Source organism: Hemicordylus capensis, chromosome 2, assembly GCF_027244095.1.
Source record: "Hemicordylus capensis ecotype Gifberg chromosome 2, rHemCap1.1.pri, whole genome shotgun sequence".
Classification (NCBI taxonomy): Eukaryota; Metazoa; Chordata; class Lepidosauria; order Squamata; family Cordylidae; genus Hemicordylus; species Hemicordylus capensis.
Genome location: NC_069658.1, coordinates 350,125,434 through 350,142,430, shown reverse-complemented (window position 1 = coordinate 350,142,430; position 16,997 = coordinate 350,125,434). Strand labels below are relative to the sequence as shown.

Sequence of the window (16,997 nt, the reverse complement as noted above, 5' to 3'; positions counted from 1 at the left end):
GCTTATCGGCCACCAAGAAACTGAATAAAGGGACGCCTAACCGCTGCTTAAGGGTACTGCAGTCACGTGCTGCTGGCGGTTGGGCATCGTGAGGAGCTAACGAATTCTATCCAAAGTATGGTCTGCACAGGCGCAGAACCCAGTCATTATGAATGTATGGAATCACTACCAGATCATCTGTTACAGGTAAGCAACCTGTTTTTCTGATGGAACTACCACCTTCCACCAGACAATTCCAGCCATCATTTTGGTTTTCAAAATAGCTGTCTTTTTGGCCTCTGCGCATGCGCAGTGGCCATTTGCATGGTCCGTACCATCAGGCATGCGCAGAGGCCAGAAAGACCACCATTTTGAAATTTAAAATGGCAGTCAGAAAGTTCCATTTGAAATTGGATTGTTCCATTCCGAGCTTGGAAAGACCATTTAAAAATCCATCCTTAAATTATAATGAATGCACTTCCACTGTTCAGAGCTCAGAATGTCTGCTAGCGGGATATTTTGCACACCTCTGTTGCTAAGCTGTTCCTTTTCGCAAACCATAACTTGCATTAAAGCACCTCACTTCTTGAGCATAATGACTTGCATTAAATTATATATTGTATTAATTATATTTGTACTTGAAGCAATTATCCATGAGTTTTGTATAGTCCCTGTTTGCACATCATTGGGTTTTTACCTTGGTACCAAACTCGCAGTGCATTCGATTTGTTTGAATTGCTCTTGTAAATGCACATGTAGAAGCTGATATTAATCAGCTGCAGAAGACACTTGTTCTTATATAACAACCATATATGTTCAGACAAGAATAGAAGAGAGCTACCCAAGCGCCTGAAGATGGATAATGCATTCTCAACATACCACTTATTAAACTATTCCTCTTTTCCAGCAATTGCCCGTGGTAACATCCAGTACAATTGTGAGATGTCGTAGCTGTAGGACGTATATAAATCCTTTTGTCAGTTTTCTTGACCAAAGGAGATGGAAATGCAACTTATGTTACAGAGTGAATGATGGTGAGTGTTGGTAAAATGATCGTGTGCCCAATAATGCCTTAACTGAATTGATATTTAAAAATCTGCTATCAATTACTTAATTCCAGTGGGAAACAATTGTGGCATCATTTAGCAGCTGTTTCTAGGTTCCAGTATTAGCAAAAGTGAGTAAGTGCTATGGGGATGAATGCTGCATGCCTACTCCCAGGTTTCTGTAGAGAATTCAAGGCTCAGAATGGTGTTAGACAGAATACTGTAATCCCCTAGAGAACCTGTACCTTGTAGTAAAAGCACAGTTGTATCTTTTTTTCTACCTTGTGCAGTTCCTGAAGAATTCATGTACAATCCTGTGACAAGAGTTTATGGAGAACCTCATAAAAGACCTGAAGTTCAAAATGCCACAATTGAATTTATGGCTCCTTCTGAATACATGGTGAGATCCACACACAGACCCTCCCCCCCCAAAAAAAACTTGGTTGCTTTAATAAGAAACACATTCTGTTTGGCTAGAAGACCTTGTCCCGTCCCTTCCCTTGTCTGTCTTAGGCCCTGCCCTCTGGCTTACAATCATACATCTTACTCTGGTCTTATTGTGCAAAGCCTAGTTTGTATAAGTGCTCTAGAAATAATACAGTAATAGCAATTCAGTTGACATTGGCGGCTGTGATTCTGAGTGGCAATACAGAGAGCCACTCTGTATCTATTCAGGTACTGTCACATACTTGGTGGGATTTCTGACTTGTTTCTCCTTTCTAAGAGCAATTATCTTTGCTGTAAACAACTTTTGAAGCCCCCCAAATTCTAAAATCAGTTTCTTGCAGTAAACCTTGGTGTCATTCAAGAAAGCAAAGGACAAACAGTCTTGTGCATATAGAACAAACCCTGTGACATGGGAGGTCATGTTCCTGATGTTTAATTTCCTTTTTCTTGTTGCTGTGATGTCAACATTTTTTGATAACTGTGAGCTTCAGAAGATGTCTGCTGGCTGTAGGATATCTCTCATTTTGATTTATTATATTGCATTCTATTATTTATCATATTTCTATACTGTCTGATATGTACATCTCTAGGCAGTGTACAAAATTTAAAATATTTATAAGTTACAAATTAAAATACTTGACAATAGAAGCAATAGAATAAAATAGATATTAAAACAAGGCTTTAAAGTTATTAAAATTAATTCTAATTAAAAGCTCTGAAAAGAGGAGAGTTTTGAGGTTCTTCCTGAAAAAAGGTGATGCTCAGTAGGGAGCATATTGCAAAGCCTTGGGGCAGCCAGAGAGAAAGCCCGGTTATGGGTCGCTACCAAACGAGTCTTTCTTGTAAATGGCCGGTTGCCAGACAGCCCCAAACATAAGTGGAAAGTGTTTCTGCTCTCAGAGGAAGGGGTTGCCAACTTTCTTGACTGAATTTCTTTGTACCTCATTGAGAATACTGCTGTGGTGGTCACCATAAGGAGCAGCTCTTCATGAGTGTGTGTACCTGCTGCAGTAGGAAGTGCTGCAGAAAAACCCTAATGTATATGCAAAACACTGGGTGTAGTTCTGTGTCCGGGTTGTGTTAACTCAATTCCACTTAAACATCACAGTTTGATCTTGGATGTTTTTAAGGTAGAGTTAATAACCTTTCTTGGTTTAAGACTTCATATGAAGTTTCAAGGGAAAAGATTAGAATCCCTCTCATAAAAATGTCCATATAGAAGATGACTTTTGAGGCATCCCAACTCATGGCTTTTGCTTTTTAAGACAAAGATGGAGAACAAAATTTGGAAAGTTGGTTTTGCTATTTGTTATCCCTAAGTTGACTTCAACGCTAATAAAATATTTGAACCCTCGGACATTATTGAGATTCCAGGGACTACATAACTTTATTAGGGTTCTACAAACAAATATATGGCTAGGAATTCCCATTAACCTGTTTTGAAACCTGTAGCAGAGTGGTGCTCCATTCAAGCTTCTGTGAATTGAAGGAGAGCCCAAGGACCCTTGCATTTTCACAGAAGGTACAGTGAGGGAAATAAGTATTTGATCCCCTGCTGATTTTGTCTGTTTGCCCTCTGACACAGAAATGACCAGGCTATAATTGGAATGGTAGGTTTATTGTAGCTGTGAGAGACAGAATAACAACAACAAACTGTGTTTAGTACAGGTTTTGATTAGGAAAATGAAAACTTCCACTCCTTATCTTCTTTCTCCTTGATAGGAAAAGTATATGTGCTCTCATGTAGTTTTAACATCTCACATTTTTCTCAAGAAGAAAAATCTACTAATAACTTTAATTTGTATTAGAAACAGTATCTGACAAATTCTAGAAACCGAAGCTTAAGTGAAGATGACAGTTGGTTTTTGTTTTTGTTTTTTTCAGCTACGTCCACCTCAGCCTCCTGTGTACCTTTTTGTGTTTGATGTATCTCATAATGCAATAGAAACAGGATACTTGAACACTGTATGCAAGACCGTGTTGGACAATCTAGATTTGTAAGCGTTTAAAACGTTTTCTGTTTCTCTGTATCTCCGTAAAGGTCATGTTATGTTGGATTCGGGGAACTTTTTACCGGCCTTTTAATGTACTGAACTTATACAATGTAGTTGGATGCACAAAAGATGTTCAAACTACCTTCCTTTACACACTTAACTGTGAGCAGTCTTAAGAGTGCCTAGAGTTCCCATTGACCTATCAAATAGGTACCAAATTTGTATGAATCTCAGACCTATTGTTCTTAATCTTCTTGTACTGAAAAGACCAATCTGCTTCAGTCTTGTTCTTTCACTAAAACAACTGCAGACCTTTGGGCCAAACTGGACTTATGAAACACATCGTATGAAGCTGCCATATACTGAGCCAGACCCTTGGTCCATCTAGCACTGTATTGTTGTCTTTGATCAGGCTCTTTCCCATTACCTGCTACCTCATCATTTTAACTTTAGATAGCAGGAATTGAACCTGGGATCTTCTGCATGCAGAGCATGTACTTAACCACTGAGTTATGGCATCTTCCCTACATGTCATTTGGTCCTGCATGTTTGTCTGCTTTTTTGGTAAATAGCTGTGAGGTCCCTGATCTTGATTGGAACCACAGCATTGGCTGAGGAGATGTAACACTCTTGCCTCTACTGCAGTCCCAGTCCAGGTTGGGGCTCTCTAGCCGTTAACCAAAAACAGCTATCTATCAAAACTGAACCAACATGTGCAAAGCTAAGTGAATAAAGTCATGTCTAGTTTTCTCCTTAGGCTCCTTGTGGTGGTGTACTGGTATTCAAGAGTATAGGATTGGAAAGGATATGAATATAAATGTGTATGTGAATCCTGTAGCCTGCTTCTCAAATTCACATCCTGATTTAGCATTTTATGGAACTGTCCAGGTTTTGGCATTAGGCTGTTGGTACGCTTTGGGATGGGGGGATGAAGTTGGGGAGTGATCAGGGAACATTGGCTTGGAGATCCAAGTGCCTTGCCGAAGTGGCGCAAACTTCCTCGTGCGCAGATCAGGCCCACAGGTTTTTGGCAACTGTTCTTGCCCACTGCAGTCATCTATATTATGTGTGCTGTTCAGAATGGTCCCCTGATTATCAGGAGCAACGTCTTGAGCCTCTGGAGATTGTAGAAGAGGAGGAATTAGAGAAAATTGGGGAGCCTGCCTTGCACAAGTAGAGGAGTCTTATGCACACACAGTAGTACTTTGGATTCTAGCCATTGTGCTTCTGTATTGTTCTTTAGTGTGAGAATCAAATGTAATGTGGAAATGTCCTCAGGCCCTACTCTGGGTTCTGGGTGTGTTCTGGATGTGTCTTAGTTTCTACCCATTCCTGAACTTTTCTCTGTATCAGATTATTTTTTCTTATAAATTAGACATACATTCTTTTATCTGTGTTAATGTAATAAATTGCAACTAGCCGACCCCGCACAGAGCATCTGTGTGGTTCTTTGGGGCCAGCTGTTTCCCCCTCCCTCTTCTTCCTGCCCCGGCCCCCGGTCTCTCCTCTCTTGCCCTTCCTTCCTGCCCCGCACTCTCTAGTCCTCCTCCCCTCCTGTTCCTCCCCCTACACAGAGCCTCACCAGGTGGCGGGCAGCCAAAAAGAGCCTGCCCGCTGCTGGTTTTTGTCTCTCTGTCTCTCCCGTCCCCCCCCATCCCCCGCCCGGGCCTTGTCTCTCCCGTGCGAGAGTTCCGCCGCCAAATCCTGGACACGCATGCCAGCTAAGAGAATTAATTATATACAGTGGTCCCTCTACTTACGAAATTAATCCGTTCCGAATGCACATTTGTAAGTCGAAAAGTTCATAAGTCAAAAAGCGGTTTCCCATAGGAATGCATTGGGAACGGATTAATGCGTTCCGGAGCCTAGAAAAAAGACCCAGACCCCCAGTAAGGCTTGCAAACTGCACAGGAACATTTCTTTTCAAGAATAAACAGGCAGTAAACAGGCAGGCAAGTCAAGGAAACCGCATGTAAAATTCGTAAGTCAAGGAAACTGCATGTAAAATTCGTAAGTCGAGGGAACCCCATCTAAAAATTTGTAAGTTAAAAAACCGCATCTAAAACCGGATCTAAAACTGCCGTTTGTAACTCGAAAAATACTTATGTCGAGTAGTTTGTAAGTCGAGGGACCACTGTAGATTGTTTAATAGATTTCTTTGAAGATTCAGACATTGATTAAATCTGAGTATCAGTTTGTGTGTTTTTTTAAAAGGAGGGTAATGCACTGAGAAGTTTCGCATCTCATATAGTATTCTTTATTTTGGTCAGAGACCAGATAACAATAATAAGGTTGACACACACGGCATAATAATACATTGCTCCATCAATAATATCTTAGTGTTCTACCATATAAAATATATTTTTGACAGAAATATGCACTTAAGGCTTTATTAAACATAGTGCTAAGTCTCTGTATTCAATTTTCAGACTCCCAGGAAACACAAGAACAAAAATAGGCTTTATAACATTTGACAGCACAATCCATTTCTACAGTCTTCAGGAAGGTCTCTCTCAGCCTCAAATGTTAATAGTTTCAGATATTGAAGGTAAGTATAAATAATGTGTGGCATTAGATTTTTATAAAACATGCCTTATAGAGTATTTAATTATTTATCTATGTAAACCACTTTTGACACTTTTGTTAAAAAGTGGTATATAAATATTTGTTGTTGTTGTTATGACTCCTATCACACAGTCCTAGAGTGGAACATTAGGCTTACCGGTGACCAAATTCTACTGCTTCAAACCAAGAAATTTCTGTTTAATTGTACTATGTAGTACAGTCCTCAGGCAAACATATCACTTTTGTGTTATGAAAGCTCTGTATCAACAGGATTTTCTGGAGTATTGAGACGTATTATATAGAGAGAGAAGAGCGGGAGGGGGAGAGAGAGAGAGAGATTGGCCTGTTGAATACCACATACTAGATTGGGACTTGTTGATTGGCTTCATAACTACAGCAAACTTGTATCTGCCAAACAGGAGATTCCAATTTAGTCTGCGCTCAAAGGAACCTTTCAGCCCTGCCATTCGCATTACACATGCATCTTTCTGCGTTTTTGCTCTCCAAGTCCAGGGATTCCTGGAGCAGCGTTCCACAAATTGTGGAAGGCTGCTGTTGGAAGTGAGAGTATATTTATTTAATGTTTCTATATCACCCCAAACCTGTGTGTCTGAGTTTGTATCCCCTTCTCTGTCCTCCCACTCATGTACCTCTTTTGATTCCAACTAATATGCATAAAATACTGCACAGATCTTAAATTTGCTTATATTTAGTAGAACTTTTCTTCAGTAGTAAAACTGACTGGGGTGTGTGACATTTCTTCCAGATGTGTTTATACCGATGCCAGAGAACTTACTAGTGAACTTAAATGAAAGCAAAGAGGTAAGAATAATACAAAAATAAAAGGTTCGTGTAACTTAGAAGTTCACCCCACGATTGAGAAGATAAGATTGCAAAGTATTCAGTTGGAGAGGTAGTATAGTGCAGGCGTGTACAACTCAAATGGCCTGGTGGGCCGGAACTGACTGTGACTTGGCTTATGGGGGCCGAGGTTATTTTTTATGGTGCTGATTATTAAAGTAACACTTAATATCAGCCAACTAATGGAATCAAATTAAAGTGAAATTAATTAAAACTTAATGTTTGTACTGACAGGTCAAGATTAATCTAAATTAATATGTAATAAATTGAATTAAAATTCATTCTAATAAAGTAAATACAATACAGTTTGTGCAAAATACATAATAAAATGCTTTGTTCTTCCTTTCCACCTCTGCCAAATCATCACACTTAACATGGAGCACTTGTAAGTTTTTCTTATAATTTTGAATAAGAAGATTACATTTTGATCAGAAGGGAGAGGGGGAAAGAAAGGATGGGGCAGGCGGCTTGGCTTGAGAGAGTGAGTGGGGGGGAAGAGAGAGATAGGGTGCAAGCTTTATGAGAGGAGCCACCCTGTCCTGCCAAATCTTCATGCTTTTGCTTTTAAATTTCTGCCACTGCATGGCTGAGGGATGGCTGCCAGAGGGTGAGCCAGGAGTAGTCGTTCTCTCCCCGCCCCCGCCCCCGCCAGCAGTGGTGGCAGCTCCCAGAGTGATGCAGGGCCTGCCGTTTGGCCCTGCATCTCTTCTCAACTGCGGGGAGAGATTATTGGAAGCCTGTTGTTCTGTGAGCCGAAATCTAATTTAAAATATTAATATACGGAAGTTTGGGTCAGGAGGGAGGCGGTGGGCGGGGCAAGCGGAATGGGTCCACGGGCCAAGAAAAAAGGCCTTATGGGCCGCATGTGGCCCGCAGGCCATATGTTGTGCAGGCCTGGTATAGTGTGTTGGCTGAGCTATGAATTATAGCAGAGATAAGATTAAAACAAGGGTCTTCCTGGTTTATAGTCCTATGAATTGGGAAGACCCCAGTATGAATCTCACTTCTGCTATGAACTCACTAGGTGGTCTTAGGCAAGCCTCTCAGCCCATCTGCAATATTGGAATAATCTTCTCCTTGCAGGATTGTTGTGAGGCTTACAAGATATGGTATAATTCATATGTATTATATGAAGCACTTTGAATACTTTGAACTGCTTTTAACACATGGAATGGTTAGGATCATTGTTAACCTATTTTGAGAAAAAGGTAAAAGGCAAAATAAAAAAGCTAAGGGTGGGTGTCAACACTTTTAATTGAAGATATTGAGTTTGATGAACTTAGTTCATGGTGGCATGTATGTGTGCAGTTTGAAAGACAGCACTTTCTAAAATTTCTCCTTACTAAACTGAGTATAGAATGAATTTTCATTCTTTCTTGGGGGAGCCTAATCTAAGAACATCTGATTGTACTATCAAATTACATGGTACTATAGTGTTTCCAAATTATGAAAGCCTTCATTCAGCCTTATTAGTTTATATGACCATATAGTCTGACAAGGAAGCAGTACTGTGACTGCTTGCTTAGAATAAAACAGATTTGTTTCCTCGTAGACATGCATAGTATTTGGCTGTAAGACCTTGTAATGCAACCTACTTTCTGGTGTATTACACTGAAGAAAGAGAGCCTGACATCCATGTTAACATATTTGGGCTACCACTCCACACTATTTTAAAGTTGCAACCCTTGGTTTAAATGCCAAACACAATACTAAAGACCTGCTGGTGCAAGTGCCCCCTTATGATGAAAATATTCAAACTTGTTTTGTTTAAAACAATGTTTAAAAATCATAATCGTTTGCGAGGTGAGAGTGTGGTGAGAAAATGGAAATAGTACTTATTTCAGTTTGGAGGTCCATGGCTATTTATCTTTTTAATCATTTTTCCAAAATAGCAACACTTACCTATTTTTCATAAGCACCAGACTTTCATGCACACTCTTGATAAGCCTAGTAGCATTCATGAAATTCTCTTTCTATGATTTCATAGTTGATTCTGGGGAACATGTCTTCTGAATTTTTTAAATTCAGAAATCCTATGTTTTTTCCTTTCAGCTAATTCAAGATTTACTGAGAACATTGCCTCAGATGTTTACCAGCTCCCTGGAAACTCAGAGTGCTTTGGGTCCTGCACTACAGTCTGCCTTCAAACTGATGTCCCCCACTGGTGGTCGGATTTCTGTCTTCCAGACACAGCTTCCATCTATAGGAGTGGGTGCACTCAAACCTCGTGAAGAGCCTAACCAAAAAGCATCTGCAAAGGTTAAACATTTCCTCCCTACATGTATCTCCTCATTCTAAGTAATGTTTAAAATAAAACTTACTTTGCTTTTTAAGTTTAATATTTTTAGTTTTAAAAAACTATTTTGCCTTTGAGAAGCCCAGGCCAGTTTGTTCTACCAGCAGAGTGACCACTTCTATAACTGATAGTTATGGTGATCACCATTTCTGAATTGCTGGGCTTGGGTGTTGTGTACTACAGGTGAAACTCGGAAAATTAGAATATCATGCAAAAGTCCATTAATTTCAGTAATGCAAATTAAAAGGTGAAACTGATATATGAGACAGACGCATTACATGCAAAGCGAGATAAGTCAAGCCTTAATTTGTTATAATTGTGATGATCATGGTGTACAGCTTATGAAAACCCCAAATCCACAATCTCAGAAAATTAGAATATTACATGGAACCAAGAAGACAAGGATTGGAGAATAGAACAATATCAGACCTCCCAAAAGTATAAGCATGCATATGTATTCAGTACTTGGTTTGGGCCCCTTTTGCAGCAATTACTGCCTCAATGCGGCGTGGCATGGATGCTATCAGCCTGTGGCACTGATGAGGTGTTATGGAAGACCAGGATGCTTCATTAGCGGCCTTCAGCTCTTCTGCATTGTTTGGTCTCATGTCTCTCATCCTTCTCTTGGCAATGCCCCATAGATTCTCTATGGGGTCAGGTCAGACGAGTTTGCTGGCCAATCAAGCACAGTACACTGTATACTTTTTGGAGGTCCGATATTGTTCTATTCTACAATCCTTGTCTTCTTGGTTCCATGTAATATTCTAATTTTCTGGGATTGTGGACTTGGGGTTTTCATGAGCTGTACGCCATGATCATCACAATTATAACAAATTAAGGCTTGACTTATCTCGCTTTGCATGTAATGCGTCTGTCTCATATATCAGTTTCACCTTTTAATTTGCATTACTGAAATTAATGGACTTTTGCACGATATTCTAATTTTCCGAGTTTCACCTGTAGTGTTTCATTTCTTCTTTCTCAACAGGATATACACCTTACACCATCTACTGACTTTTATAAAAAGTTGGCCTTGGATTGCTCAGGACAGCAGATTGCAGTTGACTTGTTTCTTCTTAGTGGGCAGTATTCTGACTTGGCTTCATTAGGTAAGCTATTTTTACACTTATGTTTTTTTTTTTGTTGCCTCTTTGCTATGTGATTGTTCTCCTAGTTGTAAGTTTTCATTGGTAAAAAGCTCAACAGTAGCTTCCTGTCAAATCATTGGAATAATTCTGCAACAATATGAGAAGAAGAAAAAAAGCCAAAGACCCTTCCAGTGTTCCCTCTAACAGGGATTCCCAGGTGTTGTTGAGTACTACTCACATAATCCCCGACCAAAGTCTATTGCAGCTGGGGATGCTGGGAGTAATCAACAGCATCTGGGAATCCCTGTTAGAGGGAACACTGGACTCTTCCTAAGCAGCTGAATCTCATAGTATGTACTTTCTGTCAGTACTTCTGAGTAATCCTTGCACAATCTCTTGATACAGTCAGTGCTGAAGAATTTAACTTGTTATTACTCTTAAGCCCCAGTTTTTACATAACTTTAAAAACAAAGCCTCCCTTCACGTGATGTAACTTTTCTATAACAACATATGAACATGCTGAGTTGACAAAATGCTCTGGATTCGATGATGATGATGATGATATAAAGCTTCCTCCTACTTAAGGATGGCACCATCTTCAATTTATTGATCATTTTGTCAGGTCTCTCTTTAGGATAAGGTCTTACCCATTTGAAAGAAACTGTTTATTGTCTGACTAAGAACAAACATTTAAGCTTATTTGTGCATTTTAGCTGGATTTAGTTTTCATCACATTTTTTGTTCCTCTTGGAAAAAGTTAAAATTCATATTTACATACTAAACTGATCTAATTTTAGAAAGTATAATTGTCTGTTCCCCCTGCCCAACTTTTATCCTCTCAACAAGCCTGTGAGGTAGGCTAGGTTGAAAGAGAGGGGTGTTGCTAAGTCACTCAGTGAGCTTTGTAGTAGAGCAGGGATTTAAACCTTGTCTCCATGCTCCTAATCCAACACTCTTAATAACTGTGCCATACTGATGATTTGCACTCTGTACTTTTCTCTCTCCTTTTCTTAGGGTGTATATCAAGGTATTCAGCTGGTAGTGTCTATTACTACCAATCTTACCATCATCAACACAATCCTCTTCTGGTAGAGAAATTACAGAAAGAGCTTAAACGATACTTGACTAGAAAGATCGGTTTTGAAGCTGTCATGAGGATAAGGTGTACCAAAGGTCTGAGAATGTGATTTGCCAGTGTTCAATAGAGTTGTGCTTCAAAAAGTGCCTAAATGAGTAATTTGGCAATTGTGTGTAAATATTGAGAACCTAGGATTCTTGTCTTATGGAAATACAAAAACTGATAGATGTATGCATTCATATTCATCATTTGGTAATCCTCAGTCAGACACAAAGTTTATGTGAACTGTATAAAAAGATACTTTCTTTGAAGGGCCCAGTATCTTGGGTGATGTGAAGGATTATAAAAGATTTGCCTATGCTATATAATCCATGATGGCTGTTTAACATATGCAAGTTGTTGTCTTCCATGTACATAGTATGTTACACAGAATGAGTTCAGCCCCTGCCCAAAGAGGCTTGCCATCTAAATATTGTCACAAGGGAATTGTTTCAGTTACTGTGTGCTTGAAGTTGCTCTTATTGAGTAAAGATGTCTGTTAATGTTTCATAACATTGTCCACTCTCAAAGAATTTTGTATGATTATGTGAATAAGGTCTGTCAAAGCTTGATAATGCTAATTAGCCTTCCAAATGGTTTTACAGTTTGCCAAAGGGAAGACTTAATATGGTATGCCTGTATAAAGGCAAGACCTTGGAGTATTTAACTTGAGACCAAACAACATAGTAACAGGGCCTCTTCTCTTTATTGTGAGAAAGTTTATATAGAGATCTATACTACGCCCAGTGCAACCTGTCAGATCTTAGCTTTGGACTCTCACTGAAAATATTGGTGTTAGTCTACTTCGTGTAATAGTTCCAGATGTAGCATAAGATCTTATCTAATGAGTATTTTTGAGAGGCATTGGCTGCATCCAGAAAGTAATGCCAGAAGCAATTCAGGCTGTGCACTGGAAGGATGATAGATTCCTCCCGCCCCCCATGCTATGTTGAATACTACTCAAAAAAGACGTTCGGGGATCTCTGGGGCTGCAGTGTAAATGGGATGTCTAAAAGGCTCCAATGTGCACATGAAATGCCACCTATGGCCGCCTTCATCCCAGCCATTGGAGTGCTCTGAATGGAGAATTATACTTGGCAAATTAGGTGTATAGGTGCTGTGCATGAATGAAGCATGTTGGAAAGTCTGGATGAATGAATTAATTTTGGGCAGTATCCAGACTAATTAGTCATGACTGAATACCATTGCAGTCAGTGAGACAAATTAGTCATGACTAACTGAAGTCCCATTAACTTCAGTGGAAGTCTAGACTAACTTAATTTGGATGCTGCCCGTTGTAACATCTTGAGTAAAAGTCAAAGTAATGGTGCAGAAATTTATTACATGTAAAAATAAGATGTGAATACATGATGCAATTGCAATTAACTGTTTTGCTAAAATAGCATTTTTAAACTAAAAATCTCTCTCCTTTTCATAGGTCTTTCCATTCATACCTTCCATGGCAACTTCTTTGTACGATCAACAGATTTGTTATCTTTACCCAATGTGAACCCTGATGCAGGATATGCTGTACAAATGTCAGTGGAAGAGAGTCTGACAGACATGCAGGTGGTCTGTTTTCAGTCAGCCCTCCTGTATACATCTAGTAAAGGTAAAATCTTGGGAGCAAAGGTTGTTTGATAGTATATGCTTCCAAAAAATGGTTTCAAATTTTCTGATGATAAAAGAAGCTAGACGTAAGGCTTCACAAACCACAGCACTGACACAGTAGCACAGACAAGCTGATTGGTGACCATTTTAGTACTTCAAAGTAAATAACTGCTTTTAAAGAAAAAGTTAAAACTGTAACTTTGTGCTACCTTTTGGAATAGTTTCTGAAACGCAGCCTGGACAGATTAGTTTGAACACTGTTCAGAGGCTGTGGACCCCTTTGCTTTCCTTGCAGGTGAAAGGAGGATTCGTGTCCACACCTTGTGTTTACCAGTTGTTACCCAGTTGAGTGAAGTTTATCTGGGAGCTGATGTGCAAGCTATTATTGGGCTTTTAGCCAATATGGGTAAGTGTTCAAGAGTTGGTGGCTTTCAATTAAACTATATACAGTGGTTAACATGCAATATTGCTTAATTAGCTTAAGACAGTGTATCTTGGAGTAACCATACTGTTCTTGAGAATTTGAAAGCAGTGGTGAAATTTGTGGTTTAGATGGACAATAAAGATGTAACAGTTTATATGTCCAAGTGGCAAGAACAACAAATCAGTCCTTGAAGTTAGCATGTTACATTGTTCTGCCTTTTTTGAGAGAGAGAGAGAGAGAGAGAGAGAGAGAGAGAGAGAGAGAGAGAGAGAATGCTAAAGCAGTTGCAAAACAAAGTTGTATGCATACCACCTCATCTTTATAACTCCAGTTCACAATGTCCTATACCTTTTCAGCCGTTGACCGGTCTGTTTCTGCTAGTATGAGTGATGCTCGTGATGCATTACTGAATGCTGTAATAGATTCCCTGTCTGCATACCGGTCCTCTGTCCTAAACATTCAGCAGCCTGGTCTCATGGCTCCCATCTCGCTACGTCTCTTCCCACTATATGTACTGGCTCTCTTAAAACAGGTAAGAACAAAACTGAAGCTTGCCTGAGTGTTAGGTTACAGACAAATCCTGTTAATTAAAAAGGGCTTTAAGAAAATATGATTTTCATTTTCAGTATTACAGTAACCTCTTTTAACATTTTATTGTAAAGAGACTTGATGGCATATGGCAGGTTTGAATCAGATTCTTACAGCTTGATTCTTAGAACAATCTGCTGGCACAAGAACCCTTGCACTGATTGAGACCTTGGCATTGGAGACTTGAACACTTTCCTCTCCTTTTTTTTCATGCAAGGCAACCCAATTCAGAAATGTTTGCTTTTGATATTCAACACATTGATATAGATGTTCTTTTACTTTTCAAGTATCTTCATTGGCACTACAGATATCATTCTGTAGTTAGAATATGGCACTCTATAAAGTACTTTGATTCTGAAATGGTTAGTTTAAATGTGAAAAATATGCCTGCTTGTCACAATACCCCTGGTGGTGCAGTGGTAAAACTGCCGCCCTGTAACCAGAAGGTTACAAGTTCGATCCTGACCAGGGGCTCAAGGTTAACTCAGCCTTCCATTCTTCCGAGGTCGGTAAAATGAGTACCCAGAATGTTGGGGGCAATATGCTAAATCATTGTAAACCGCTTAGAGAGCTCCGGCTATAAAGCGGTATATAAATGTAAGTGCTATTGCTATTGCAAATACATGAACTCTGAAATTTCGTTGAAAGTACAAAGGCTAGGATTCAAAGGTTTCCAATAGACAGCCAAATGTATCTGTGTACTGGAGGCATCTGCAGTTTTCTTTGTCAGCTATGTTAGATTTCACTCTAATGGGGTTTCTGGACTTCCAAACACAACTTGCTTGCAACTTCTCAAGCTCTGAAAAAAATGTCACGTTGTGACAAGAAGCACTGTCCCATACCAGGGAGAGTGAGAGTGTGTGTACTGTAAATGTGTATGCACATGTGGAGTGTGGCCATTTGGATCTAGCTTAAAGATTTTTAGCTGCTAACTGACCAACATTAGTTGCTATTGCACTTTCAAATATAGGTGGTGCATGTTATTCACAGGGGTTCCATTCTCACTGATAGGCATGAATATGAAAATAGTAACGAAACCTTGAGTCAGTAGGAAATGGCCCCCACAAAAAAGGGCCAAAAAGCAATTGTGGGGGCAGAAATGAGAGAACAGGACAGTACTTTATTCTCCAGGTCTCCAGCACTGCCCCCCCAAGCCCCCCAAATAGTCAAATATTCATGAAAAGATTTTGTTTTTTACAAGCCACAAAATGGATCTCTGCTGGTGTAGTGAGCAGTCTGGCTGTCACTAACACAGCTGTAGTAAACCAGACTACTTTCGATTTGTTATCCTGAGATCATGTGCATTCGGTAAAGAGGGGGATAAGAAGTGTCTCACACTGACTATAATTTTAAAGGCTTTATTGAAACTATGATTACATTCAGGCAGTTAAGCACACAGGCATGCAAGCAAAACACTTATTCATTGTAATGTAGAGTTCTCAACAGCATTTTAAAATCATTCATCCTTACTGGAAACAGTTAAGTTAAAAGGCAGCTTCTGCTCTGAGTACATTGGAAACACATTCCTGTCTAGTCTTGGCTAGTGGTCAGACTCAGTCTTATCTCTATTGCTGCATAGCAACAAACCAAAACAATCTCACAGCCCAGCTCTAGCAACGAAAGGCATTTCTACCTACTTTTGCAGGCAGTTATTGAATACAAGCAGTTTTTAAGATAATCTCTCCTATTTAATGCAGCTAAAAAAAGCTTAGCAATGTTAGTTATCTCCAGTTTTGTTCCCAAATTACCCAAGGTTGCTCAAACAGAAAGCATAGTCTCTGAGCTGAGAGGCCAAGACAGAGAAAGGAGGAGGAATAGGAGAGCTGATTTCTGACATAGAGAAATATGAGCCAAAGGGAATGAGAGGAAAGAAAAGGTGGTGGCACGGAGTGCAGGCTGAGGCAGAATGCTGTTAGCTGGCCTAACGGGCTGAGAGCAGCCCTCCTGGGAAGCAGAGAAGACAGAGATTGAAAGAAGAGGAGACAAGATGAGAAAGGTATGTTAGTCTGGGAGCAAGGCATTCTTTTAGGCAGTGTTGTAGATAAAAATTTACCAGTAAGCACTGGCTGTATCTCCATGAAGCCTTGGGATCCGCAGGAAGGCTGTGGCTGCCCAGGCAGCTCAAGTAAAATATCTAGCGATGGCCATGAAGCCCAGGCTGTCTAGGGAGCACAGGCTGCTTTCACAGCATAAGGTTCACATATTACTCCCAGCAGCAGGAACAGACACCCCACTTTGATAGGGTAGACATCCACTCCCTGGGAGAACATGTCTTCCTGGCTTGCTTGTTCTACCCCATGGGAGGGGTTTACCCCCTTTTATAACTTCTCCTCAGCCTCCTTGTCATATCTCAAATCAAAGACAGCCACATCAATTCTTGAGTGTCTCCAACCTATTAGAAACAATTCCCCAGTTTTCCTTTCTGGCTTTCATTTTCCAATAACTGGTCTGGAGCCTGTGTTAGGGGTCCAGCCTATTGTTTGTTTTAATCCAGGTAGAAACATTCCTGTTTACGCTCAGCTTTGACTGCCTGTGGACACTTCTTAAAGCTTGGTTGGCACCTTTTAGTTCCAAGACATGTTATTAAAAGATAGCATGCAAAGAATTGTTATTAGGAAATAGCATGTAAGAAATTTATCAGGAGATATCATGTAAAGGCAATTCAGCAGTTACTGTGTGAAAGTATGTACTCCAATACATACATGTATTCAGCAGCACATATACTAAAATTGGAACGTTTTCTAAGACCTTCTAAATATGATTAATATAGCAAGTTTCAAGCTCATTCTTATGATTAGCATCAACATAGCACAATGCATAAACAAACTCCAAGGCAGGATGGGGTAAATTTCCCTTCTCCTCAGGCCTTGACTACAGAATAAACAACTCCATTTCAGCTACTTTGGCTCACAGAACCAAAGTTCACACTTCAGTTTCTTGCAAACTAGCCATTTTAGACACAGGCTTGAGCTTAGCTTTTT

The 16,997-nt window shown here is 39.8% G+C and overlaps 1 protein-coding gene across 2 annotated transcripts in view; it reads left to right on the top strand.

The window, feature by feature from the left end:
- SEC24A (SEC24 homolog A, COPII coat complex component) overlaps window positions 1–16,997 on the top strand; it is a 57,498-nt gene that overhangs the window by 31,794 nt on the left and 8,707 nt on the right. For both annotated transcript variants that reach the window (XM_053298701.1, XM_053298700.1), the window contains exons 8-18: window positions 887–1,013; window positions 1,316–1,425; window positions 3,357–3,469; window positions 5,896–6,014; window positions 6,798–6,853; window positions 8,945–9,151; window positions 10,177–10,297; window positions 11,291–11,449; window positions 12,832–13,005; window positions 13,300–13,410; window positions 13,785–13,960. In XM_053298701.1, coding sequence (XP_053154676.1) covers window positions 887–1,013; window positions 1,316–1,425; window positions 3,357–3,469; window positions 5,896–6,014; window positions 6,798–6,853; window positions 8,945–9,151; window positions 10,177–10,297; window positions 11,291–11,449; window positions 12,832–13,005; window positions 13,300–13,410; window positions 13,785–13,960 — 1,473 coding nt within the window. The remainder of the gene's footprint in view (window positions 1–886; window positions 1,014–1,315; window positions 1,426–3,356; window positions 3,470–5,895; window positions 6,015–6,797; window positions 6,854–8,944; window positions 9,152–10,176; window positions 10,298–11,290; window positions 11,450–12,831; window positions 13,006–13,299; window positions 13,411–13,784; window positions 13,961–16,997) is intronic.